A 25942-nucleotide genomic window follows, 5' to 3' on the forward strand; every position below is an offset into this window, starting at 1 on the left:
AGGAAGATGACGTAAGTGTTTGGGTCCATGCACCCACAGGAGAGACCCAGATGGAGTCCCAGGATCTAGGCTTTGGCCTGGCTCAGCCCTGACCACTGTGGGCCATTTTGGGAGTGAGCCAGCAGATAGACTCATTCTCATTCTCTCTCTCTCTCTCTCTCTCTCTCTCTCTTTCTTTCTCTTTTTCTCTTTCTCTCTCTCTCTCTCCCTCTCTCTCTCTCTCTCTCTCATTGTAACTCTACCTTTCAAATAAATAACGTAAATCAAAGAAGTACCAGCAGCAGCATAGTGAGTAGGAATGAAAATTATGGAGGGAGAAGGCTTAGGTGCAAATCCTGGGTCTGCTACCTTTCTCTCTCCCTGCTTCAGCTCCTTAATCCATACATTGGTGATAATGTTAACCTACTTCATAGAATTATTATGAGGATTAAATCTGTCATTCTATGTAGAGTGCTTAGAGTAGTAATTGATCCATAGTAAGTTCCCCTAAGAAAGTTAACCATTATTATCTCTATAATATTATTACCCTAGGGGAATTCAGAGCATGGAAACATTCCTTCTGCCTGTGGAAAAAAAATTCTTGTAGAAAGCAGCATTTGGGGTGGACTTTGAACAATGCTTGGGGCAAGTGACAATATCTGAGAAAACCATTTCAGGCAATGAGGACAGCAGGAGCTCAGGCACCAAGCAGAGGGACGTGTTTGACAAACGGGCCAATGTGGCAAGAGTACAGGATATATGAAAATGTGTGGGGGAACTGATGGTCGGATAGATAAATCTGAGTCCAACTATGAGGAGCTCTAAATTCTAGGACTTATTACCAGTTTAAAAAAATTATAAAAGAGAGTAGATACAAAAAATGACTAGAAGACAGTTTATATTTTCATACACATTTCTTAGAGTAAACTAAGGGATATTTGTCAAGAAAGCATGTTTTCAACATATATCAAACTTTGCACAATTATATAAATGGTATGTGTAATAAAGGAAAAAAAAGAGGCGCAGAGTGAATTTCATGAACCTAAGTAAAGGAGAAAAGTCACAAAATTTGAGCTATATTAAATATAACTAAGAGCAATTTGTAAGTATTTTTTCTGAAAAGTATTGTTCAAACAATGCAGTTAAAAAATGGGCAAAGGATATGAACAGGCATCTTAAAAGGACAAAATATAAATGGCCAAGAAACACATAGACACATGAAAAAAATGCTCAGGATCACTAGCCATCAGGGAAATGCAAATCAAAACCACAATGAGGTTTAACCTCACCCAAGTTAGAATGGCTATCATCCAAAAATCAAAAACTAATAAATGTTGGTGAGGATGTGGAGGAGAGGGTACCCTAATACACTATTGTAAACTAGTCCAACCATTAGGGATGATAGTATGGAGATTCCTCAGAAACCTGAATATAGACCTACCATATGAACCAGCCATCCCACTCCAGGGAATATACCCAAATGAAATGAAGTCAGCAAATAAAAGAGTTATTTGTACCCACATGTTTATAGCAGTTCAATTCATAATAGCTAAGATATAGAATAAATCCAGATGTAGATTAACTAATGACTGGATAAAGAAAATTTGGCATATGGGCTGGCACCTTGGTGAAGTAGGTTAAGCCTCCACCTGTGGTGCTGGCATTCCATATGGGCACCAGTACAAGTCCTGGCTGCTTCACTCCCAATCCAGCTTCCTGCTAATGGCCTGGGAAAGCAATGGAAGATAGCCCATGTGCTTGGGCCCCTGTGCCCATGTTGGAGACCTGAAAGAAGCTCCTTGATCCTGGTTTAGGACTGGCCCAACTCCAGCCATTGTAGCCATTTGAGGGAGTGAAGCAGCAGATAGACGATCTCTCTCTCTCTCTCTCTCTCTCTCTCCTCTCAAATAAATAAATAAGTCTTTTTTTTTTTTGACAGGCAGAGTTAGACAATGAGAGAGAGAGACAGAGAGAAAGGTCTTCCTTCCATTGGTTCACCTCCCAGATGGTCGCTACAGCCGATGCACTGCGCCGATCCAAAGCCAGGAGCCAGGTGCTTCCTCCTGGTCTCCCATGGGAGTGCAGGGCCCAAGCATTTGGGCCATCCTCCACTGCCTTCTCAGGCCACAGCAGAGAGTTGGACTGGAAGAGGAGCAACCGGGACAGAACCGGTGCCCCAACCGGGACTAGAACCCGGAGTGCCAGCGCTGCAGGCAGAGGATTAGCCTAGTGAGCCGCAGCACCAGCCAAATAAAGAAGTCTTAAAAAAAAAAAAAGAAAAGAAAAGAAAATGTGGCAAATATACAGAATGGAATACTACTCAGCAGTAAATAAGAATTAAATCCTTTTGCAACAAAATAGAAGCAACTGGAGACCACAATGTTTAGTAAAACAAGCCGGTACCAAAAAGAAAAATATCATAGATTTTCTCTGATATGTGGCACTTAGTATATTATACAAAAGAAGAATGAAACCAATATCTTATGATTTGATTATAGTTTTTAGCTCTTGTCTATACTCCTGTGGAATAGTGGTCTTTCAACATTTTACTTATTGAACAGTATGCTTAATGATGCGTTAAGCCTGTGATTATAAAATAAATTGAAATTATGTTGCTGTAAAAATTAAAGGAGAAAGAAAGGAAGGTAGGATGGAGGGAGGAAGGGAGGGACGTATGGTTATCTTTAAGAATTGTGTCTTTAACATCTGTTCTCTGTATATTAGTACAAAACTTAAAATTAACATAAATTTTAAAACTTTATACTTTGATTTTGTTATACAATCTTGATAAAGAACCAAAAAATTTTAACTATTAATCCAACCTAGTTCACATTCAGTATTAAATATGAACTGATCAATTCACTTAAAATATGAACTGATCCTTTCACTTAAAATAGAAGAAATTACATTAAAGAGTGCCAAAGAAGGAAACCAGTTTTTCACCAATGCCAAAACATCTCACACAGTAAACAAATTATATGAGTATATGAACAGCTTCTAGAAAGTTCATGGAAAATATGAATTATGGAAACCATGCATGGATTTCAAATGTTTTGCATCAAAACAATTATTTAATTATATTTCCATGAATTTTTTGAAGAAGCTTCACATATGATTTGTTCCAATTATTAGTTATATTGTGTTGAAAGATGGCTTTACTTATTAGTTGAATTTTAGATAAAATTTTTCAATAGTTTTCCCATAATGTTACATTCAGATTATATTATAAAAATATTCTATCAGCCTTCAAACATAGGTTGAGAAATACATTTACAAAGAAATATACTCTTGTCTATATTCATGACCAGCATTGAAGGGGAGTGAAAAATTCAAATTGGTGAAGTCTATTTATATGGGTATTCCTGACCTAGTAAGGTTATTTTGACATGATTTTAAATTTCTATCAGGGGCTGCTGCTGTGGCATAATGGGCTAAGCCTCTACCTGCAGCGCCTGCATCCAAAATAGGCCCTGGTTTGTATCCTAGCTGCTCCTCTTCTGATCCAGCATTCTGTTATGGCCTGGGAAAACAGTAGAAGATGGCCCAAGTCCTTGGGTCTCTGCACCCACATGGGAGACCCAGAAGAAGCCCCTGGCTCCTGGCTTGGGATCAGTCCAGCTCTGGCCATTACAGCCATTTGGGGAGTGAGCCAGCAGATGGAAGACCTTTGTCTGTCTGTCTGTCTCTCTTTCTCTCTGTAACTCTATCTCTCAAATAAGTAAATAAAATCTTTAAAAAAAAAAAAAAAACCTTCCATTCAAGTCTAGGTAATACAAACCTAAGTACTTGAATTATGTAAACAGAGAAAAAGTGAGCAGACAATTATATCAAATCTAGGACTCAGTGGATACATCTCATGTTTTTCTTTATTGTTTGGTTTGCATCCACATAGGAAGGTACAAAGTGCAAAATAAAATATTAACCCAGTCAGACATCATCTTCCGCATGTGAATCCCAAAGAATTACCTTTCAGTGTAGTGGGAGACAACAGGAGATGAGACTGTGTTGGAATATTCTTTGTTAGTCGAGGGAAACCTGATCATAATTTGGCTTTGGTGCTCTGCTGGGGAGTGCAGTAGATAGAATAATGGTTATGTGCCGGAGCTGTACACTTGGTGTCCATGAGGGAAAGCCTTGTTCTGCCATTACCAGTGTGCAGGTGACATACCCCCTCAGTGCACCCATGTGCTCTCCTGCTTATCTATGCTCTCCCCAGTGGAATGCTAATACCTATGTCAATGGGGGGGGGCATTTAATGTGAATTTATGTGTAAAAAAGTTAGTGTATGGTGCATGGAAAGAACTCCTTTTCTTTGCCTTTTTTTAAAATCAAAATTATGCTGATATAATTTTCAACATGGCAATAAGAAGCTATGGAGAGCTTGGATAATTTAGAAGATTCGTGCAAACAGAAAATTGAAAGGAAACCTTGAGAGGAACTTTTGACTTTCCCAAACATCACCATTCCTTAATTTAACATACTTTATTTTTCCATAGTATTTCTTTTACATCAATTTCTTCTTAGCTCTCTGTTCCTCTCTTCATCTGCCTACCTATCTTTAAACTCTTGACACAGATTTAAGTAAAAAATTCTTGGGGAAAATTGTTTAAGCAAGTAGAGACATATGAAATTATCATTTTTGAAATTACTTCTGTTTGTTACAAGTTTATTTTAAGCTGGTAAAATGAAAATGAGATTTTCCTTTCAACATGCATCAATCTCACTATTATCATAAAACATACTGATAGTGTGGAGAAGGTAAAAATGAGAGCGAAATTCACAATCACATCTGTTTACGTCAGAGTGTGCTTCAGAGTCCGAAACCATCTTTCCTTTTCTGTGCTGATTGACAGGATTAAAATATCCCAGTTGAATCAGTTCACATTTCACAGAGCCTATGTTCTATTTACAGATTCAACTTTTTTCTTGACATGCTTTTAGACATGGCCCATGAAAGTCTCACAAAGAGGCATCTATCATGAGTAAATACTGACAGAGAGTGGAAAAAGGAAAATTTACAAATGTGGGTTCTGTTTCCACACTGTAAACATGCATTATCTACATGATTTAAGAAAGATTTTTAATATTGGCAGATAATTGCGATCATTTATTAATTTTTATCTTAATTATTTTTATGTTCAAATGCAGAAACCTTCACTTAGTCAAAATCTCCTCTTATCTGATATTCATTCATTCACTTATTCCATAATTCATAAGCAACTGCCTGTCACATTACAGATAAAAACACACCTCAGACGCATTAATAATTTTTCTCCCTATCACTATTTCAGCCTGTTTTATTGGTTTTGGGGGGTATTTTTAAATTTGTTTTCTTGACCTCAAGTAGTAAGAATTAAGTCAAATGTATACTCTGAATATTTGTTCTTTTTCCCATTGGTTGACCTGGCATCTACATGGCTGCAATCTTTACCTTCATTCCATGAAAACTGGGAAGTTGTGCCTGGTGAATGTTATGCCCACTTCTCTTTCTTCTTCCAGTTACTTTACTGTTCCCTCACACCATCATCTTCCCCACATGGTTCTCCCGCCCTGCTCTCGCCTTGCTTCCCCAGTGCCCGGGAGACTGCTTCTGAGCTCCTGCAGCGTCCCAGGCTCACCTCTTCCCCGGTACTCACTGCGTTATGTTTTCCCTGATTCTTCTCTGTGCAACGAGGAGTTCTTCATTATTCAGCTTCGTATTCATGGGGCAATATTTGACACGAGTTAAGAACACAGACTCCCTTTCAGAGTCCAGTGTTGCTTGATGCTATGGAAAGGCCAAATTCCCAAGACGAGATAACAACTTCTTTGTTAGAGTGCTTTTGCTATTTGCTTTGCTTTCTGACCTCTTGCAAAGTTCCTCAATAATTTAGTAAGTGTCAGATCCCAATATTTATCCCTTTGAGAGATATATAATAATTTGGAATTCCAACTTGAATCACCTATTCTGTTTTCTAAAAGTACTGTTTCCATGACATTTATTCATGAAAGCAGGAATTATTTTATTTTAAAGAGAATTTTTAAAAGTATAATAAAATCTATCAAGATTGATCATGTATCTATGAAGTTCTGATGTCATAGTCTGGTGGCAGACAGTGTGAAGGCAATAATTAAGGAGACTTCTACCTCCAGCTGTAAATAATCCAGTTACATTTTGTGTGCAACATATGGTACTGCTGAGGGGGAGTTCTCTAAGTGATAAAAATTAAAGTTAAAAAAAGTGTCATTCATAGTAAATAAATACCTACCATCTGCTCCCAAGCAGGGTGGCAGTCAGCCTCATGACGGAAATTTAGGTACTGTTCCCGCCCAGCCATAAATTGTTAAAGAGAACAGATGATATATGAGTTTACAAGTCACTTAGTAAACAGCCATTCTCAAGGCAATGGGCTCATTTATATTGGGAGCTCTCTGCCAAAGGCAAGAAGGTAAACCCTAATCCAAATTCAAAATGCAATGACCCTTCTACTTTCATCTTCAGCACTGGAGGCAACTCCGGTTGGATCACTCCAAATGTCCCCAACTGGACAGCCCATCCACTCAAACAATACACAAGGTTGTGCCTCAAATAATATACAAGGCTGTACCAGGGCTGGTAAACCTGAAGGGAATAATATTATAGCATGGAGAAAATATATTGTAAGTGATGGATACAGTATGAGATGTAATTAGATAGACGTGTGTGTGTGTGTGTGTGTGTGTGCGTGCATGTGTGTATGTGTGTAAGAGAGAGAGAGAGAAGCATAGAGGAAAAACGTGGAAATCAGGCACTGAAATGTGGGTATTGGTTCTCTGAGCAGTGAAATTACAGATGGTTTTTGCTTTCACCTTTATGCTTCTCTGAATTTTTGCATTTTCAACATCTGACATATACTTCTTAAACTGTATAATCAGATCAAATATGGCACATTCTAAGAAATAATATCATCAGCAAGGAAATTAAATGCTTCAAGATATTAGATTCTAGAAACTGAAAGCAATATTTGGGTTTCAGGCAGGATAGGGTGGATAAGCTATTTGAGGATACCATGTAAGTAAGACAGAGGAGAAAATGCTATGCCAATCATGAAACTCAACAAATGAGGAGGTAGCAAAATCAACCTATGAACCTGAGTAAGTAGAGAAGATGAGCTAAAATAATTAGTCACCTTTCTTTAAAGGTATGCTATATTTTTAAAAAGTGATATTTTTAAAATTAGGTCATTTGACCTTATTTACCATTGGTGGCTCCAAATGACTGGACTTCCTCTACAACATGAATCTGCCCTCCAAAAGTGAAAAATAACTACTTGTGAGAATTCTCCACTGTGTTTAAGGTCCCAAGGCAATTTCAAAGGAGGAGTTCCAAAGGTTGAGTAAGTGAAAGCAAATTTCCATTCCTATTCCACTACTCACCATTTAGTGGACTGCTGACTGAGAGACTCAGTCCACCGCACACTGTTGGAAACACCTTAGCAGAGTTTTCAGCTGACACTGCATAAGAGCCCGAAATAAAAGAACAGCATCCAGGTCTTAGGGCAGTCACAGGAAAGAGGCACACATTTCTTCTCATGTTCCACTTCTACCTCCAGTTCCTGACTACTTTACAAGTGAACTTGCAGCCAGCCCTCTGATGGGTTCCACACCAGTGGAGTCAATCAAGCATGGATTGAAAATACTCAAAAAATAATTTCTTTAGAATATAAGACAGAATTTAGACCAGATGAGAAAACCTTTCTAGCTGGGGAATTCTTTTTACCAGTGTCTCTTTTTTATTCTCTGAAAAAACAAACAAACAAAGAAAACCAGGCAAGTTGTCTATCTGCTTCCACTCTGAGACTTTAGAAATGGTAAAATGCTGCAGGAGTTTTACAGTGTGAAACAAAACTCATGGAGTATCCATGATTAGGTAGTTGATGATCAATGAGTAGTTTTTAATGATAATGAAGATGCATGTTTTTCTAAATGGGATCCTAAACTTGGAGAGAGGAATTTCTTTTTTTTTAACTTATTTAATGAATATAAATTTCCAAAGTACAGCTTATGGATTACAATGGCTTCCCCCCCATAACGTCCCTCCCACCCGCAACCCTCCCCTTTCCCACTTCCTCTCCCCTTCCATTCACATCAAGATTCATTTTCAATTCTCTTTATATACAGAAGATCAGTTTAGCATACATTAAGTAAAGATTTCAACAGTTTGCTCCCACATAGAAACACAAAGTGAAAAATACTGTTTGAGTACTAGTTATAGCATTAAATCACAATGTACAGCACATTAAGGACAGAGATCCTACATGAGGAGTAAGTGCACAGTGACTCCTGTTGTTGACTTAACAAATTGACACTCTTGTTTATGGCATCAGTAATCACCCTAGGCTCTTGTCATGAGCTGCCAAGGCTATGGAAGCCCCCTGAGTTCACCGACTCTGATCATATTTAGACAAGGCCATGGTCAGAGTGGAAGTTCTCTCCTCCCTTCAGAGAAAGGTACCTCCTTCTTTGATGACCCGTTCTTTCCACTGGGATCTCACTCGCGGAGATCTTTCATGTAGGGTTTTTTTTTCCCCTGAGTGTCTTGGTTTTCCATGCCTGAAATACTCTCATGGGCTTTTCAGCCAGATCCGCTTTCCTTAAGGGCTGATTCTGAGACCAGAGTGTTGTTTAGGACATCTGCCATTCTATGGGTCTGCTGTGTATCTCACTTCCCATGTTGGATCATGGAGAGAGGAATTTCAATCAATGCCTACATCAACAAATTGAAAAGGCATCAATAATTGATGCCTCTCAAAGATCTAATGAATAGGAACAAACCAAACCCAAAATTAATAGGAGGAAAGAAATAATAAAAACTAGAAGAAAAAATGGACAAATTGAATCCCCCCAAAATGATATAAAAGATCAATAAAATGAAAATCTGTTTTTTGAGAAAATATACAAAACTGATTCACCAACTAACCAAAAACAAAAGGAGAAAATACAAATTAATAAAATCAAAGATGCAAAAGGAGATGTCAGAATGGATACCACAGAAATAAAACAATTATCAGTAATTACTACAAATAGCTATATGCCAACAAATTGGAATGTCTGAAAAAATGATAGATTTTTATACACATACAATCTACCAAAACTGAGTCATGAAGACATATAAGAGCTAAATAGACCTATAACCAAGATGGTGATTGAATTAGTAGTAAAGACCCTCTCAACAAAGAAAAGCCTAGAACCAGATGGCTTCTTCCAGGTCTCCCACATGGGTACAGGGGCCCAAGGACTTGAGGCATCCTCTGCTGATTTCCCAGGCACATTAGCAGGGACCTGGATCAGACACGGAGCATCCAGGACTTGGATCGGCACCCATATGGCATGCTGACACTGCAGGCCAGGGATTTAGCCTGCTGTGCCACAGTGCCTGCCCCATGGATGGCTTCACTGCTGAATTCTTCCTAACTTTTAAAGAACTAATTCCAATTATTCTGAAACTATTCAAAACAATGGAAAGGGAGAGAATCCTCCCAAACTCCCATGAAGCCAGCATCACCGTAATTCTTAAAACAGAAAAAGATACAACAAAATAAGAGAACTATAGACTAACATCCCCCATGAACATAAACACAAAATGCAACAAAATACTAGCTAATCTAATCTAACAACATATTAGAAAGATCACCAGAAGCAAGTGAGATTTATCTCTGGTATGCAGGGATGGTTCAACATAGGCAAATCAATAAATGCGATTGATCACATTAACAAACTGAAGAATAAAAACAATATGATTTTCCCAGTAGATACAGAGAAAGCATTTGATAAAATACAACATAATTTCATGATTAAAAAAAAAAAACCTTAACAAACTGGGTACAAAAGGAACATATCTCAACACAATCAAGGCAATATATGACCAACTCACAGGCATCATTATATTGAATGGAAGAAAGCAAGAAGCAATCCTAAGCAATAAAAATTAAGCTTGCACATCACAATACCAGATATCAAGATGTATAGCAGGGCAGTTATAATCAAAGATTCTTCAACTGTTAAAATGTCAAAGCAGGCTTCAGCCTAGCAGTTGGGGCACCCACATCCCACACTGGAGTGCCTGGGTTCCAATTCCAAGTCCAGCTCCTGATCCAGCTTCCCAACTATATAGACCTGGGATGCAGGTGATGTCTCAAGTATTATGTTCCTGTCACCCACGTGGGAGGCGTGGAATGAATTAGTGAAGCCCTAGCCATTTGAAAATTTGGGGAATAAACTTGCAGCTATGAGCATTTTCTATTTCTCTGTCTCTCTGATCTTTCTTCCCTCCTCCCCTCCTAAATAAATTTTAAAAGTAATTTAAAACAAATAGATCAATAAAATATTATGAAAATACATAACATCCCATATTTTCTTGCACAAATTCATGTTTCTGGTAGGACTGTCTTTTATAAATGTCTGCATAACCTATGCTAGCACTGTAAAGAAAAATAAATAATACTCAAAATATGATTGTCAAAGAGAAAATTGGGGGCATAGTCTATTGTAAAATATTTTCAGGTGGAATTAATGTTTCAGAAATATTGAGTTTGTCTAGCAAGACTGCAGATGTATCAATATATTACTCAAACATTTAACATCACAATCATAGCAACATTTATAAAATTAAAAACCAACTTTTAGGCTTTCACTATTTCAAATAATTTGAATCACATTAAATAATTTGTATTTTTGTGGATATCAGAATAAAACATATTTAGGTCCTTGTCATTCACTGGGAGTCTAAATGAGGTCCTGTTTGCTCATGGCTAACATGAAGACTCTCAAAGAAAATCAGATGCTGTTAAGCTTTCCCAGACCCAAATATATTATAGTTACTCATGTTACCTTTCTATTTTGTTTTTGCATTTCTGCAGATGGGCCTTACGGACTTCAAGTTAATTCTGATAAAGGGCTAAAAGTGGGAGAAGTGTTTACTGTTGACCTGGGAGAAGCCATCCTATTCGATTGCTCTGCTGACTCCTATCCCCCCAACACCTACTCCTGGATCGGGATGACTGACAACACAACGTATTTTATTAAGCATGGGCCTCGCCTAGAAGTCGCATCTGAGAAAGTAGCCCAGAAGACAACTGACTACGTTTGCTGTGCTTACAACAATATAACTGGAAGGCAAGACGAAACTCATTTCACAGTTATCATCACTTCCATGGGTAAGTGCGACATAAAAGGAAGGGGTCCCAGTAAAAGACAACTGGATGCTGGCCTTGCCCTTCCCCTCTCTTACACCCAGGAAAAAGAGAATTTAATTGTGTAAAAAGGCTTCTCTTCCCTAAGTTAACTATGCCATAGCTTCCATGACTCAGAACACGAAAGCACAAGTGAAATAGAGAGGAAATTCAATTTCTGGCTCTAAGGGGTTATGAAAGAAAATGGAATCAATAAGTTACTTCTAAATTGGCATTCTTGATTTCCTGATTTTATAAACGGGAATATGAGAGAAGCAGGCTGCTCACTTAGAGTGTTTATCTCTACTGATGCCTTCAGTCTGATAAAAACGTCTTCATGAGTTGGAAATCTGTTTTCCTTTATGCCTAAATGACTCACTGTTTCATGGTCCTTTATGGCCTCTCCCTCCTCTTTCACTATTTAAACACATGAAATTCAAGAAAGTTCTCAACAGGAGTTATCTTGGTAATTTTTACAAAAATTACCTATGAAATTTGGCATCCTTTAGAAATCATTTGGTCTTTCAAAAAACTCATCCAACCATAAGAGTAAAAAATCACTGTCTAAAGCATTGATGTCCAGCCAATTTCCATCCTTCTGAGCCTTCTCTTCTCTATACACATAGTACGATTTCATCCTCCTGTATGATTTCACTTATTTCAGGTAACATTGGTGCATCTCATTCTGTATCTGAACTTAAAGCTCTAAAACTTTATTCCAACTGCCTTCTGGATGTCTCCACCCGGCAGTGCAGGAAGAAGAAAATAAGACAAGCAGGTTTCCCATTTATAGGGTTTATATCATTGTTGCATCGGTGGATATCAAACTGAACCATGTTCTTTCCCCAAAACTGCTGTTCTGTCTGCATTTCCTGATTACATGAATGGTCCTACCAACCTGGGACAGAAAGCGAAATGTCATCAGAGACTCTTTCTTGTTTATTGCCTTGTCCCACATGCAGTCATCAAGTTTGTCCATTCTACTTCCTCTTGCTCAGATCCACCTTTGTCTGTTCCCCCATTCCTTTTCTTTTTTTCTCTTCATCTAGTCCACTTCCCTGCCTCCACTCCTTCTCCTTTTTCTCCTTCCTCTTTTTGCTGCTATCATTTCTTTCCCAGACTTCCCTTACATCCAGAAACAAGCCATATTTCAGTTAGGGAAAACCTTGGGACAGGCATGAGCAGGAGGCGGTGGTTAAGGTGCCTGTGAGGAACGAGTTTACAAAAGGTACTTCTCATTAATACCTCTTCAATTCATGCCTTCTCTTTCTCAATCTTTGTAGCCCCAGTGCCTAGAACAGGACCCAAAACATATAGAAGCTCAATAACTTTTGTTGAATAAATGAGATAGGAATATAGTCCTTATAATTCTCAGGCTAATTTTTACAGTATGTGATCCTTGAACCACCAACATCAAAATCACCCAGGAAAGTTGCCAAAAATGTCATTTCATTAAAGAATCTCAGACCTATTGAGTCAGGAACTTAAAGGTAGTACCTGGGAATCTGAATATTTAGCACACACAAGTGAGACAATTACTTGTTTAAGATATTTTTCTTCTATAGTATCTTGAATTTATTAAAAAGCTCTTAAAGAGCCCTCAAGGAGTCTAAGACTGTCGCAAATCTGCAGGTTGATGAAGAAATGTATCGAAATTGGGCCCTCCTAGGACTCCTTAAGGCCAAGGGTGTTCGTATTTGCAAAATCACCTGAGAGGTTTGAAATTTATATAATGTCATGGTGGGATTTTGTTTTTCTTTACATGAAGAAGATATTATACTCTTTGTGAGAATGCTGTCCAATACAGCTTTCTGCAATGTCCAATATATGCCATGTTCAATATGTAACACCTAGCCTCATTGCCTTTTGAGTACTTAAACATGGCTATGCAATTGAAGAATTGAATTTTTAATTTTATTTCATCTATATTAGTTTTAAATTCAATATAAATACAAGTAAGGTTTAGTGTTTACCATATTGGACAATACAGATCTAGAATTTTTGCATGGACTATGTTTCATTTGGATAACAGATGATAATACAAATACCTTGAAGACTCCCCCAAAGCACATGTGTGTTTGGGGTGATAAAAACTAGGCACACATTCATTTATTATTTAACAACTTTTATGGGCCAAATACTGGGGTAGGAACTGAGAATATCAACTGAAAAAGAAATTCTTGCTAATAACAATTCCTGTTCACTATACAGTCTAGGGGCCAGCATGTAAACAGCTAAGGGACATCATCTGCTCAGTATTTTGCTAAAATGTTATAGGCTTCACCAGATTTTCACCCCAGTGGCTAACCAAGACATAATTTTAGAACAAGCTAAAATTAAGCATAAAAATAGATTAGCAGCTATCTGGATGTCACCTTAGATTTCATCATGCTGGTTGCAACTGAAAAGCCAGCTATAATATATAGACGTGTACTACAGTTAAGGTTTTTCCCACTGCCTAAACTTTCTGTATTAATATTAGCCAAGATATTTTCATAATATCAGAAGCCTCTAGTATTTGGTTAAGATCTTATTATCAAGGTCCATAGACAGCTCCAGGCCTAATGTCAGATAATTTGCTTTTGAAAATCTAAAAAACCTGTTTGACCTGTACAAAGACCAGGCATCTGTTATTATAGTAAACAAGAAGAGCAGGTGCTTATTTTTCAGAGGGATTCAGGGTTGTCCACATTAGTGCCTCTTTGTGGTTTTTAGAGATATTTTCCAACCTGCAAATGTCCACAGAACTTTAACTCAAACAGTGGCAAAATTAATGAAAATGAATAGCATTGATGTATTTTGCTAAGCATTTAATTTTTTCTAAGTTTCCAAAATGAGTGAACCTCAGCAATTCAAGCTAAGTGTATACAGACCTGCAGCTATAAATGATCATCACACGGAACTATCAACTGAGCACTTATTGAGCACCCATGCTGATGAACAAGCTATGTGTGCATCGGTGAGGAATGTGAAAGTGTTTAGGAGAGTAAGGTACCCAGCTTTGCGATGTTTCCAGAACCACTTGGTGTTTGGAGTAGCCAGAGTACAGTTGTAGAAACAGATAAAGAAGGGCTTTGTTTTTAATGAGGCAACAAAGAAAAATACATAACCAACCCTAGAGTCTAAGCACCAAGGTGTGGTCCGACAAAGAAAAAGGAGCCAAAGGACAAAGAAAAAGGTCACAGATACAGAAAGAGAATAATAAGAACAGAAGATAAATGTGTTATTGGGGACTTCCAGTGTGGGAGAAAAAGGCTAGAAAAAGTGACAATTAACTTTGTGTGCAGTAAGACTGGAATGATGGTGACTTCTATCTCTGTGGACAGTGATTCTGGTTTTTTTTTTTTTTTTTTTTTTTTTTTTTTTGGCAGGCAGAGTGGACAGTCAGAGAGAAAGGTCTTCCTTTTGCCGTTAGTTCACCCTCCAATGGCCGCTGCGGCCGGCGCACTGCGGCCGGTGCACGGTGCTGATCCGATGGCAGGAGCCAGGTATTTATCCTGGTCTCCCATGGGGTGCAGGGCCCAAGCACTTGGGCCATCCTCCACTGCACTCCCGGGCCATAGCAGAGGGCTGGCCTGGAAGAGGGGCAACCGGGACAGAATCTGGTGCCCCAACCGGGACTAGAACCCGGTGTGCCGGCGCCGCAAAGTGGAGGATTAGCCTATTGAGCCGCGGCGCTGGCCAACAGTGATTCCTACCTAATGTGAGGTATCAGTTCACCTTTCTGGATCTCAATGGAGTTGTTCTGAGGAAAACAGAGACAATGAACAAAGTCACACAGCTAGTAAGTGATAAAATAATATCTGAATTCAAAGCTCTTGTTTTTAACCATTATAGAGCCTCCCAGGATGTAACTGCCACTATTGATGGGACTATGGTCTTTCTAAAGGATATGCATAGAGTTACACACACAGAGAGTGTATTTTCAAATCACCTTAGCTAATTGAACGCTATATACATATGCAAACTCTGGTTTGTCCATGACATATGCATAATTTCAAGTTAAAAACCAGTTACAAAATATTTTTAACTTGAAATGATGTCTGTAAGTTTCAAGATAATAAATAATGAAATAATAAATTAGCATCTGTATACTGAAAAACAATGACTTTATTAGTTCTATTAAGAGTTTAGTGAATACACATGTTTCTACTTCAAAGTTTTAAGTTTTTTTTTAAATATCCCTTTCAGGAGTTTGCTGACAAAGAGGTATTTATATTTTTTTTTAGAAATTTATTTACTTATTTGAAAGTCAGAGTTAAACAGAGAGAGGAGAGGCAGAGAGAGAGTCTTCCATCCGCTGGTTTACTCCTTTTTTTTTTTTTTTTTTTTTTTTTTTTTTTTTTTTTTGACAGGCAGAGTGGACAGTGAGAGAGAGAGAGACAGAGAGAAAGGTCTTCCTTTGCCGTTGGTTCACCCTCCAATGGCCGCCGCGGCCGGCACGCTGCGGCCGGCGCACCGCGCTGATCCGATGGCAGGAGCCAGGAGCCAGGTGCTTTTCCTGGTCTCCCATGGGGTGCAGGGCCCAAGCACCTGGGCCATCCTCCACTGCACTCCCTGGCCACAGCAGAGGGCTGGCCTGGAAGAGGGGCAACCGGGACAGAATCCGGCGCCCCGACCGGGACTAGAACCCGGTGTGCCAGCGCTGCTAGGCGGAGGATTAGCCTAGTGAGCCGCGGCGCCGGCCTTGGTTTACTCCCTAATTGGCCACAACAGCTGGAGCTGCACCAATCCAAAGCCAGGAGCCAGGAGCTTCCTCCAGGTCTCCCACGCAGGTGCAGGGGCCCAAGGACTTGGACCATCTTCTACTGCTTTCCCAGGCCATAGCAGAGAGCTGGATTGGAAGTGGAGCAGCCAGGTCCTGACCCAGCACCCATATGGGATGCCAGCACTTCAGTCCAGTGCGTTAACCTGCTGCGCCATAGCGTCAGTCCTAGATGTTTATTTTTTTTCTTTTTAGATTTATTTATTTATTTGATAGGCAGAGTTACAAATAGAGAGAGGGAGAGAAAATGAGAGAGGCCTTCCATCTGCTGGCTCATTCCCCCAAATGGCTGCAACAGCCTGAGGTGGGCCTATCTGAAGCCAGGAGCCAGGAGCTTCTTCCCAGTTTCCCATGTAGGTGCAGGGGCCCAAGCATCTAGGCCAACTTCCACTGCTTTCCTAGGCTATAGCAGAGAGCTGGATCAGAAGAGGAGCAGTTGGGACTCAAACCGGTGCTCATACGGGATGCTGGTGCTACAGACGGTGGCTTAACCTGCTGTGCTACAGTGTCAGCCCCCTCTACCTGAAACTTCTAACTGAATCTAAATCACTACTATGTCATGCAATACTTTATATAAAATGAAAATATTTCTGGAGGAATAATCATCTGATCAGAATGGAATTCAAGTGTTTAGACTTACTGAAGTCATTCAAATTTATAAATAATCAGGGTTCCCTAAGCCATGTGGTCCTGGTTTGAGATTTACCCATAATAGAAATGTTTCATATTTTATGTGATCCCCAGAAACCTACAATATTTATATTTATTTACTTATATTCCATACCTTTTCATAAAGAAGAAAATATAAAAAAAACTCAGGTCAGGAAATGAATTTAGTAATTTCTTCCATCTTTCTGGAACTTTCTCACGTAAAGATCTCCAGGAGCTGTATTTTGCTTGGTCCACTGGAGATGATGATGGAGATGGCAGTACCACTGTGTGCTCGGGCCTTGAGCCCTCAGTGACTTCCCCCTGAGCATCACTGTGCTGAGTCGGGGCCATGGTGGAGTGAGAAACAGCACGCCCCTCACCATGGCGCTTCTGCTCTGTGGGACGTGAACCGGCTGCCAGCACCAATGAGCAGATTAGATGAGAACGAGCCCAGTACTCCCTCTAATCTAGAAACAGACTCACTGGCTGGTAGCATATGGCTGTCCTGTCGTGGGTACAGTCTCTCAAACAGCAGGGCTGCACTGCCATGGATACCACACCCCTTGCTCATATTTACACTTAACATGTTATTCCATTTTATTTGTTTGCATAAGGAGGGGGCAAATAGCACCTGCACTCAGGCTTTGGTAAATGAGTCGATCATGTTTACATAATCGGAAGAATGGCGTGCTGAGTGTCCACTCTCAGCAAGGAGAGAGAAGGGAGCTCCTGCAAGTGTCCACATTGGCAGCCAGGATCCTTTAACATCCTCGGTGCACGTTGGGTCGGAATTTCCCTGCCGTTTTGGCTTCCAGTTAGGCTTCTGGAAATTCATCTCTGCGAACAATACTTCTCTAGAGCTGCCCCCGCAGACACTGTATTGATCCTTGACATATGTGACACTCTGGTTTGTGAAAGGGAACGAGTTTCAAATGCTGGGCCTGGTAAGTGTTGTGTGATTTGGAATAGAGAAGTGGTGTTGGGAGAGCAGGAGACGTCCAAGACAGAGACCTAACAGGAGAGATCCCCGTTATGGGAGAAGGGACTCCTCATCTGCATGGGGAGGAGGCTTGGCCTTTGTCACGACTAAGGCTTTGGGCTGACAGGCACCGGTCACTGTGGGTGTTCTCCGATGTAGGGCAATCAGAGGCCAAGGGGAAGTAGAAGAGGGCAATAAGGAAGCCATCTGGGAAATCAGGAAGCCGTAGGGGAAGGGAAGGGCGGGATCCTCTGTAAGAGAGAATGTGCGGACTCTGTCATGTTAGTAACTACACATCATAAGGAATAATCAGTTACAAATGAAGGCGCAGGGAGATGTGACTTATTAGAACACATTCAGTCATTGTGCATTAAACCTGCTACCAGACTCCAGAATCTCACAAGTGAGGGGCAAAGAGATGGTGCATGCCGGTGGGAAACGACACCATTAGAATAAGAAGTGCACTGAAGTAGTCACCCTTGGCATTGCTTTTGGGTTGAAGAAGAAAAGAACAGCTGTGACGATACCAAGTTTGTTTGCACTTTTACTCAAGGGAAAGCACTGGGCAGCACATGGAAAGGAACAAGTTACCTCTGAATTCTCTTTCGAAGGGCTTGCAATTCCTGAGTTTTGGTGAAGGCAGTCTGCGTTCTGGAGTGAACCAGTAGAAGCAGGTGACGTCTCATGTTAGAAAAGCTTAGAGGAGGGGCCAGCACCATGGCGCACTAGGTTAATCCTCCACCTGCAGTGCCGGCATCCCATGTGGGCACCGGGTTCTAGTCCCGGTTGCTCCCCTTCCAGTCCAGCTCTCTGCTATGGCCTGGGAGGGCAATGGAGGATGGCCCAGGTGCTTGGGCCTTGCACCTGCATGGGAGACCAGGAAGAAGCACCTGGCTCCTGGCTTTGGATCAGCACAGCGCCAGCCATTACAGCCATTTTTGGGGGGTGAACCATCAGATGGAAGACCTTTCTCTCTCTCTCTCTTTTCTCTCTCTCTCTCTCACTGTCTGTAACTCTACCTGTCAAATAAATACATAAAAAAAAAAAACTTTTTAAAAAAAAGCTTAGAGGAACCTTCACTCTAATTGCAAAAAAACACTCATCACCGACAAAAAGGAAAAAGGCAGAAGCTGCAGTCAGAAAAAGCTGTGCTCCAGTCTCAGCTCCAGAGCTCACGGACTGTGACAAATGTTTTAGATTCTTGGACACAGATTGTTTGTGTGTATCTCTAAATGCTGCTGTGTTTTTAAAATAATTTTCTTTATTACCAATATGCACACCAAGTAAACAGGGAACAATGCACATTTGGGTATATATATAAATAAATAAATATATATATATATATACACACACACATAATGCTCATACATCTTACTGTATATTATCTGCATATTGTTAGCACATTTTAAAAGATTTTTTTTTGTTTCTCATTTGAAAGGCAAAGTTACAGAGGGAGAGAGAGACAGATAGAGACACAGAGATCTTCCATCCACTGATTCACTCCCAGCCATAACCCCCTAGGCTGGACCAGGCCAAAGGCAGGAGACTGGAGCTTCTTCAAGGTCGCTTATGTGGGTTCAAGTGCCCAAGCCCTTGGGCCATCTTCTGCTGCTTTCCCAGGTACATTAGCAGAGAGCTGGATCAGAAGTGGAACAGCCAGGTCTCAAACCAACACTCATATGGGATGCCAGCATTGCAGGTAGTGACTTAATTTACTATGGCACAACACCAACCCCCTAGTGCATTTTAATTTCAACACCATATTTATCATCAATAAATAATTCACTTATTAAAAGTGATTCCTGAATCATATATCAGAAATCTTTCCATCTGAATATTCAGTATTTCTTATCATTTTATTAATTATTTCTGATAAATTTATCATTATTTATTCCTTATCAGTTTTTCTTCTTTGCTTTAAAAAAATCTCTTTGGTGCCTCAGAGAGCATTCTCTTTGCCTTTATCTTATTGACAACCACAGCACAGTATGGGATGCTGTGAATTTATGTTTGAAGAGTTAAATTGAGTAAGTTTTGAGGAGCTCCCAGAGTTGCACATCTAGGATGATACAGACTGTGGAAAGAGCAGGTCAAGAGCAACAAAGTGATGTGGGGGTATTGAATCAGAGAGGGAATGTTACAGCTTCAGCAAAGAATTGAGATGCTATTATTAAGATAAAAAATTTAGTTGTTGCAGCTCCAATTGGTAGAACTGATTAGACTTAAGATGTGGGGAGGATTTCTGTGGGTGTTTTTTTTGTTTGGTTGGTTGTTTTGTTTTGTTTTGTTTTTGGTGGCAAGGTGGAGAATTGGAAAGAGCATGGAATTGTAGCCAGACGTCACTGAATTCAAGCTTGAGTCCTGGAATCTTAGATTTCCCATCTTTAAAATAGAACTTAGTCTTGCATTGTAGAAGCAGGTAGAAGCAGCAAGTGGTAAAAGTGCTAATTCTGATTAGAATTTTTTAAAGTCTTTAAAATCTCAGAGACAAATAATAATGTATAACTAATAAACAAATAGAGAGGAAAAGAGGAACCAACTGAAATCCTAATTAATCCAAATTAAGATGAGGAAGGAGAGGAAAAGGAATAAAAATATAGGAAATACAATAATAAGAGTATATAGCTACATGAAAATATATTAGTAAAGGGGGCAGCACTGTGCTGTGATGGGTAAAGCCAACCTATGGCACCGGCATCCCTTATGGGCACCAGTCCCAGTTCCATCTGCTTCACTTCCAAACCAGCTCCCTGCTAATGTGCATGGGAGAGCAGCAGAAGATGGTTCAAGTGCTTAGGCCCCTGCACCCATGTGGGAGACCTTGAGGAAGCTGCTGGCTCCTAGCTTCAGATTGGCCCAGCTTTGGCCATTGCAGCCATTTGGGGAGTAAATCAGTGAATGGAAGATCTCTCTCCCTGTCTTTCTCTCTCTGTAACCCTGCCTTTCAAATAAAAAATAAAATAAATCTTATATACATATGTATATATTAGTAAAAATAAAGTCAATCTGAAGATAGAATAGTGACTATTAGACCTTAGAAAGGGTGGGCAGAAGGGAGACCAATGGGTAGCTGGATCACAGGTACCAAAGCACAATGATAGGAAGAATAAAACCTCGCATTCTACAACATTCTGGTGACTGAAGTTCACATTAACTTACTGTGTGTTCATGAGCAAATAAGAGAGAGAAGCTCAAGTCTCCAAACATAAAGTAATAGCAAAAAGAGGAAAGTGTTAATTAGCCCAATTTTAACAGTGTGCATTGTATACATCTGTGGAAATAGTACTCAGTACCCCATAAATATGTACAATTATTAAGTGTTAATCAAAAAAATTCTTAATGTTTGAGATGAAGATTCTAACCTGATCTGATTATCACATTTTGGATACATGTATCAAATGGTCATGCTAGTGCCCCATGAATATGTATAATTAAAATAATAATAGTGATAATAAATAGGAGGAAATATCAGCACAAGGAAAAAACAAAATATTCTAGTAATTACATTGGGTATTAGTGGACTGAATATTCTAACTACATGACAAGTATTGTCAAACTGTATTCAAAACTAATATTTGGTGCTTTTAATAGACACACCTTATAAGTACATATACTAAAAGGTTGAAAGTAAAGTAACAAATAAGCTATACAAATAGTCAAAAGAAAGCTAGCATAGTTATACTAAGATCAGATAACTTACATGAGAATTAGATATATTCTTTAAGTCAAGAAGCATTATTTCAGATAAAAAGTGGATATTTTATAAGAGCAAAGTGATCTGTCCAGCCAGATGATACAAAAATTTTGAATCTCTGTGCATCTAATATCATAGCCTCAAAGTAAACCTAATACATAACAAAAAACAAGAGAACTTTTATAAAAATAGAAAAACTTCACCCAGTGGAAGATTTTAACATCTCTCTCTCTGTAACACATATGCCAATCACACAAAAGCTTGGTAGGAATAAAGAAGCCAACCTGACTAAATCCTGAGTAACATAAAATACTTACACACAGCTACGAAACTCACTCTCTCTTCCGATGACTGGATGATTATTTTAAAACATCAGCAAATTTCAAAGGATTATACTTTGAAAGAGATCAAAGAGTTGGTAAGAGAAAACTAGAAAGCTTCCTAACTTAACGAAATTAAGTAACACACTTCTAAATAAACCCATCAATCAAATAAGAAACCTCAGTGAAAATTAGGAAAATGTTGTGAAATTAATGATGATGAAAATACTCTGTCTCAGAAGTCAGAGGATGCTGCACTCTATAACATCTACATTTAAGAAAGTGATAGAGAAATTGTTGATGGTCTGCACTTAAGAATGTGATAGGTTTGCTGCACCTAGCTTAGCATGTCAGGGCCTCCCTTGGGCCACTCACCACATGGCCAGCCACAGATACTCCCATGGACTTTCCTGTATCTCCTAAAGTAAGTGTATTCCTTCCTTGGTGTGTGTGTGTATGTGTGTGTATGTCTCTCTCTCTCTCTCTCTCTCTCTGTCATGCATGCATGCACACACACATACACACACAAACATATGTATGCATATATGTATATGTGGTTGCAGTAGTATCTCACTGAAGACAAGGCACAGTGAGAAGTCTTCATCCCACATTGGAGTACCTGGGTTCAACACCCAGATCCAGCTCCTCACTCCAGCCTCCTGCTAATGCAGACTCTGACTGGGTCCCTGCTACTCACCTGGGAAACCTGGACTGAGTTCCCAACTGTTGGCTTTGGCCCAGTCCAGTTCTGCCATTGTGGGAATCCGAGGATTGAGCCAGTGGATGAGAGCTTTCTATCTGTCTCTCTGTCTATCCCCCTCCCAAGTAAATGAAAATTTTAAGAATCAAGATAAAGCATATACATGCCAACTTATACAGGGATTTTTTTCTAACGATATATTTGTCATTTTGTTTAGGACTGGAGAGGTTTGCACAGAAAGAGAAATCGTTGTCCCCATTAGCAAGTATAACTGGGATCTCACTATTTCTGATTATATCCATGTGTCTTCTTTTTCTATGGAAAAAATATCAACCCTACAAAGGTAGGTTAAAATCAGAAAAAATTTCTTTGAAAGGTTTATATATAGATGGTAAAAATATCTGACTGTGTTTTCTACTCTCTTGGTTTTAGTTATAAAACAGAAGCTAGAAAGCAGGTAATACAAATATTTCAATGGAAATACTTTTTCTTCTTAAATATTTTTCTTCAGTTATCATCCATGACAGAAATACTTATTTGTCTTTTCAGGCCAGAAACGGAATATAAGAAAGCTCAAACATTTTCAGGTAAAGACCAGCCTGGAAAGGGCTATTATCAATATTAATGCATGTTGATAATGTTGCTATTAGTGATTATGCACTCATGTAATGTACTATTAATGTAATAAAATTAACAAAAGCCCACATTAACGTAACACCAGCGATCCCTTAAAGACTGCCTTCACTTTCCAAAGTGTTGTCTCTTGCATTGGTTTTATGAAAATCACAAGTCTGTCGGCTAAGCCTTAAGCGAGTCTCAACTCCATTTTACAGACAGAACAAGTGAGGATCAGAGATACTAAGTCACTTGCCCACAGCTACTGAGTTCTGCTGAATCTTAGTCCATGGATCCATTATTATTACTTTGAAAATGCCAAGGGGTTCTCTCATTTTGCTTCTTCCTAAGGTAGAATTAATGCTGCCAGCTGCATTCCCAAAAGAAGGGGAGAGAGAGGCTTGACAGGGGCCAGCTCTGTCCTTTGTCCCAGTGTGGCCCCCACGACCATCACTGTTGACTTTGTCCTCAGCTGTTACAATGGAGCTTTTGCTTAGACCGTGGTGTCACTTGAGCAGTCCCTTGCATGCCACATTCCCCTTAAGTCCTCTTGGGAAAAATAATTCTTTTTTCTGATCTCAACTTCCTCATGTCCATAATAGAGACAGAAACTCCCTGAGAGTGTTGCTAGGTGAATTAAAGGAAATAATGTAGGTGGAGTGCCTCAGATGATACATGGATGCTTCATCAATGTGGGTCTTCTTCCTCTTACCCAGCCCTGCCTCACTTACAAGTGACTGAATGTCAGAGCTGGCAAGGGCCCCAGACACCATGTGATTCCTCCCTATCACCTCCATCCCCATCACTCCACAGTTATTGGCCTAGAGGAGTTTGTTTTTATTGCACTGTATTTTATAAGCTTGGGCAACTGGAGTTGTTTATTTACTCTTCATGTGTTCTGATGGTCTCTGTGAGATCTGGTGGGGTGCAGTAGATATTATTGTGGATCCAAGGCTTCTGTGACCTCCAGCCTGAAGCCTTGGGGTCCATGAGTCTCTGGGGATGAAGCACAAGCTTGCCTGCATGTGTGTATCTGAATACTCCATCCACAATTCCTACAACAGGCGAAGGATAATCGTTTCAAATTTGCAGGGGATGCTTTCCCACAGTGCTTAATGGCATTAGCACTACAGGTAATTAGGAAATGCTAAACTGGCTTTATACACATAGCACTTAAGACAGTCAAGGTTTCTGAAGACAATACTAGCAAATCCAAAGGCATCTGGTTTGTAAGCACCATCTGCTTCCTTTTCAGGCCATGAAGATGCACTGGACGACTTCGGGATATATGAGTTTGTTGCCTTTCCGGATGCCTCTGGTGTTCCCAGGGTTGGTTTTCCTAGTGGTGGGTTTACCACGTGGTAGAGCTGTGCTCCACCCCAGGTGGAAGCAGCACTCATGGGAGCACTCGGGCAGCATGGGCAAATGACCACTTCCTCTATGAGGAATGGTGCTGCTGGGTTCTGGGAAGCTAAGACGCCTCCCAGCCTGCATCAGCACAGTGATGCAGCACACAGTTCAGAAGGCAATCATGCCAATTCAGAAGCATCTTGACCTGCTGAGCCCCGTGAAGTTCAGAGCAGTAGGGAGGTCGAAGGTCAGGAACACTGAATAAACAGAGGGCCAGGAGAGCCTGGTTGAAGTCTTCCTACCTCGCATTGATAACCGCAGCTCCTCACTCTACAGAACTCTCTCTTCCTCTTTGCTCTTCATCCCCCCCCCCATCTCTTGGGTGCACTGCAGAGATCGCTGGCCATGCCCCCAAAAGCACCTCGTGCTCATCAGAGGGAACACACTGCACAGACTGTGGCATGCAGGTTTCCATCCTTATTATTACCCCAAGGTGTGTGAAATGGGAGTGGGAGGCTTCCGTACGGTTGAAGCCATTTTTCAGCCCTCAGCTGTGTTAACAGACACACAGGATGTTCCTGCACTTCTGTGGATTTCTACAGGACGATTCCCCCCCGCTTTCCCTTTCCTTGGTAGGAGTCCACTTATGGAAGGGGCCACACACCAACTCCTTGCTCTGCACAGTCTCACGCTCATTGTGTAAAAGACCAGTTTGCCTTAGGAAATGCTTCCTTCTCATGTTCAGAGTGTTCCATTGGCGCGTAAGCCTCGCCCGGTGAGTTTCCTGGCCACAGACTTCAGAAATGCCATGTGTGTAATGGAGAGGAACTGATGGGATTTCGTGCGGTGAAGGGTGGGTCAGTCAGTGGCGGTGGCAGCCACAGCATCTCAGGTGCAGGGGACAGCTGCCTGCAGGGGCCTGGCAATGCCCTTTCCAATCCTAGGCCCGTTTCACTCACGCTCCAGTTCCACAACCAAAGAGATGAAAATAAAATTGGGCAGATCAGTTATGTCAAACAGCTTCTTGCATTGGCAGGAAGCTCCCTCCAAGGCATGGCTTCAAATGGGAAAGCAGAAAACTAAAGTGCTAAGAAGACATGTAATGGAATTTTTGCAGCAAGGAGTTTATTTAAAATAATGCATGCTTTTCATTCCAGGAATTCATTGGAAAGCAGTGCGATTTATGTAAGACACTTTAAACTTAGCCTTGTGATTAATGAGTACTCAGCCTGAGTACTGACTGGGGTACTCAGCCTAGGTACTGACTGGGAGGACGTCAACTGGCTCTAAAGGTTTTAGTTCTGAAGAACTGGTGCTTTGAGTACTTGTCAGCAGCCCTGCTTATTTCTGTCGTGAACAGAATAACTTGACTGGAGCCATGCTCATCTTCAAAGCAAATACTCCTGGGGAACCTGCTGGGGTTCTTAGTTGTCCATGCCGTGTGGTTCCAGGAAGAAAGGAGGAATCAAAACCAGCAACCCAGGAAGGCCCTGTGGGTAGTGGGCTGTAGTTTGAGTCCCAGCTGATCCACTTCCAATCTAGCTCCCTGCTAATGCACCTGGAAAAGTGATGGAAGATGGCTCAAGTTCTTGGGCTCTTGCACCTATGTAGGAGACCTGGAAGAAGCTCCTGGGCCTTGGCTTCAGCCTGCCCCATCCCCGGCTGTTGACACCATTTGGGGAGTAAACCAGCAGATGGAA

General features: G+C 40.4%; 1 protein-coding gene across 6 annotated transcripts in view; it reads left to right on the forward strand.

Moving 5' to 3' along the window:
- The window catches only part of HEPACAM2 (HEPACAM family member 2), a 51659-nt gene that overhangs the window by 20491 nt on the left and 5226 nt on the right, over window positions 1–25942 (forward strand). For all 6 annotated transcript variants that reach the window (XM_008261727.4, XM_017344317.3, XM_008261726.4 and 3 more), the window contains exons 4-8: window positions 10857–11153; window positions 22495–22620; window positions 22710–22734; window positions 22827–22864; window positions 24148–24221. In XM_008261727.4, coding sequence (XP_008259949.1) covers window positions 10857–11153; window positions 22495–22620; window positions 22710–22734; window positions 22827–22864; window positions 24148–24221 — 560 coding nt within the window. The remainder of the gene's footprint in view (window positions 1–10856; window positions 11154–22494; window positions 22621–22709; window positions 22735–22826; window positions 22865–24147; window positions 24222–25942) is intronic.

Source organism: Oryctolagus cuniculus, chromosome 16 (genome assembly GCF_964237555.1).
Source record: "Oryctolagus cuniculus chromosome 16, mOryCun1.1, whole genome shotgun sequence".
Classification (NCBI taxonomy): Eukaryota; Metazoa; Chordata; class Mammalia; order Lagomorpha; family Leporidae; genus Oryctolagus; species Oryctolagus cuniculus.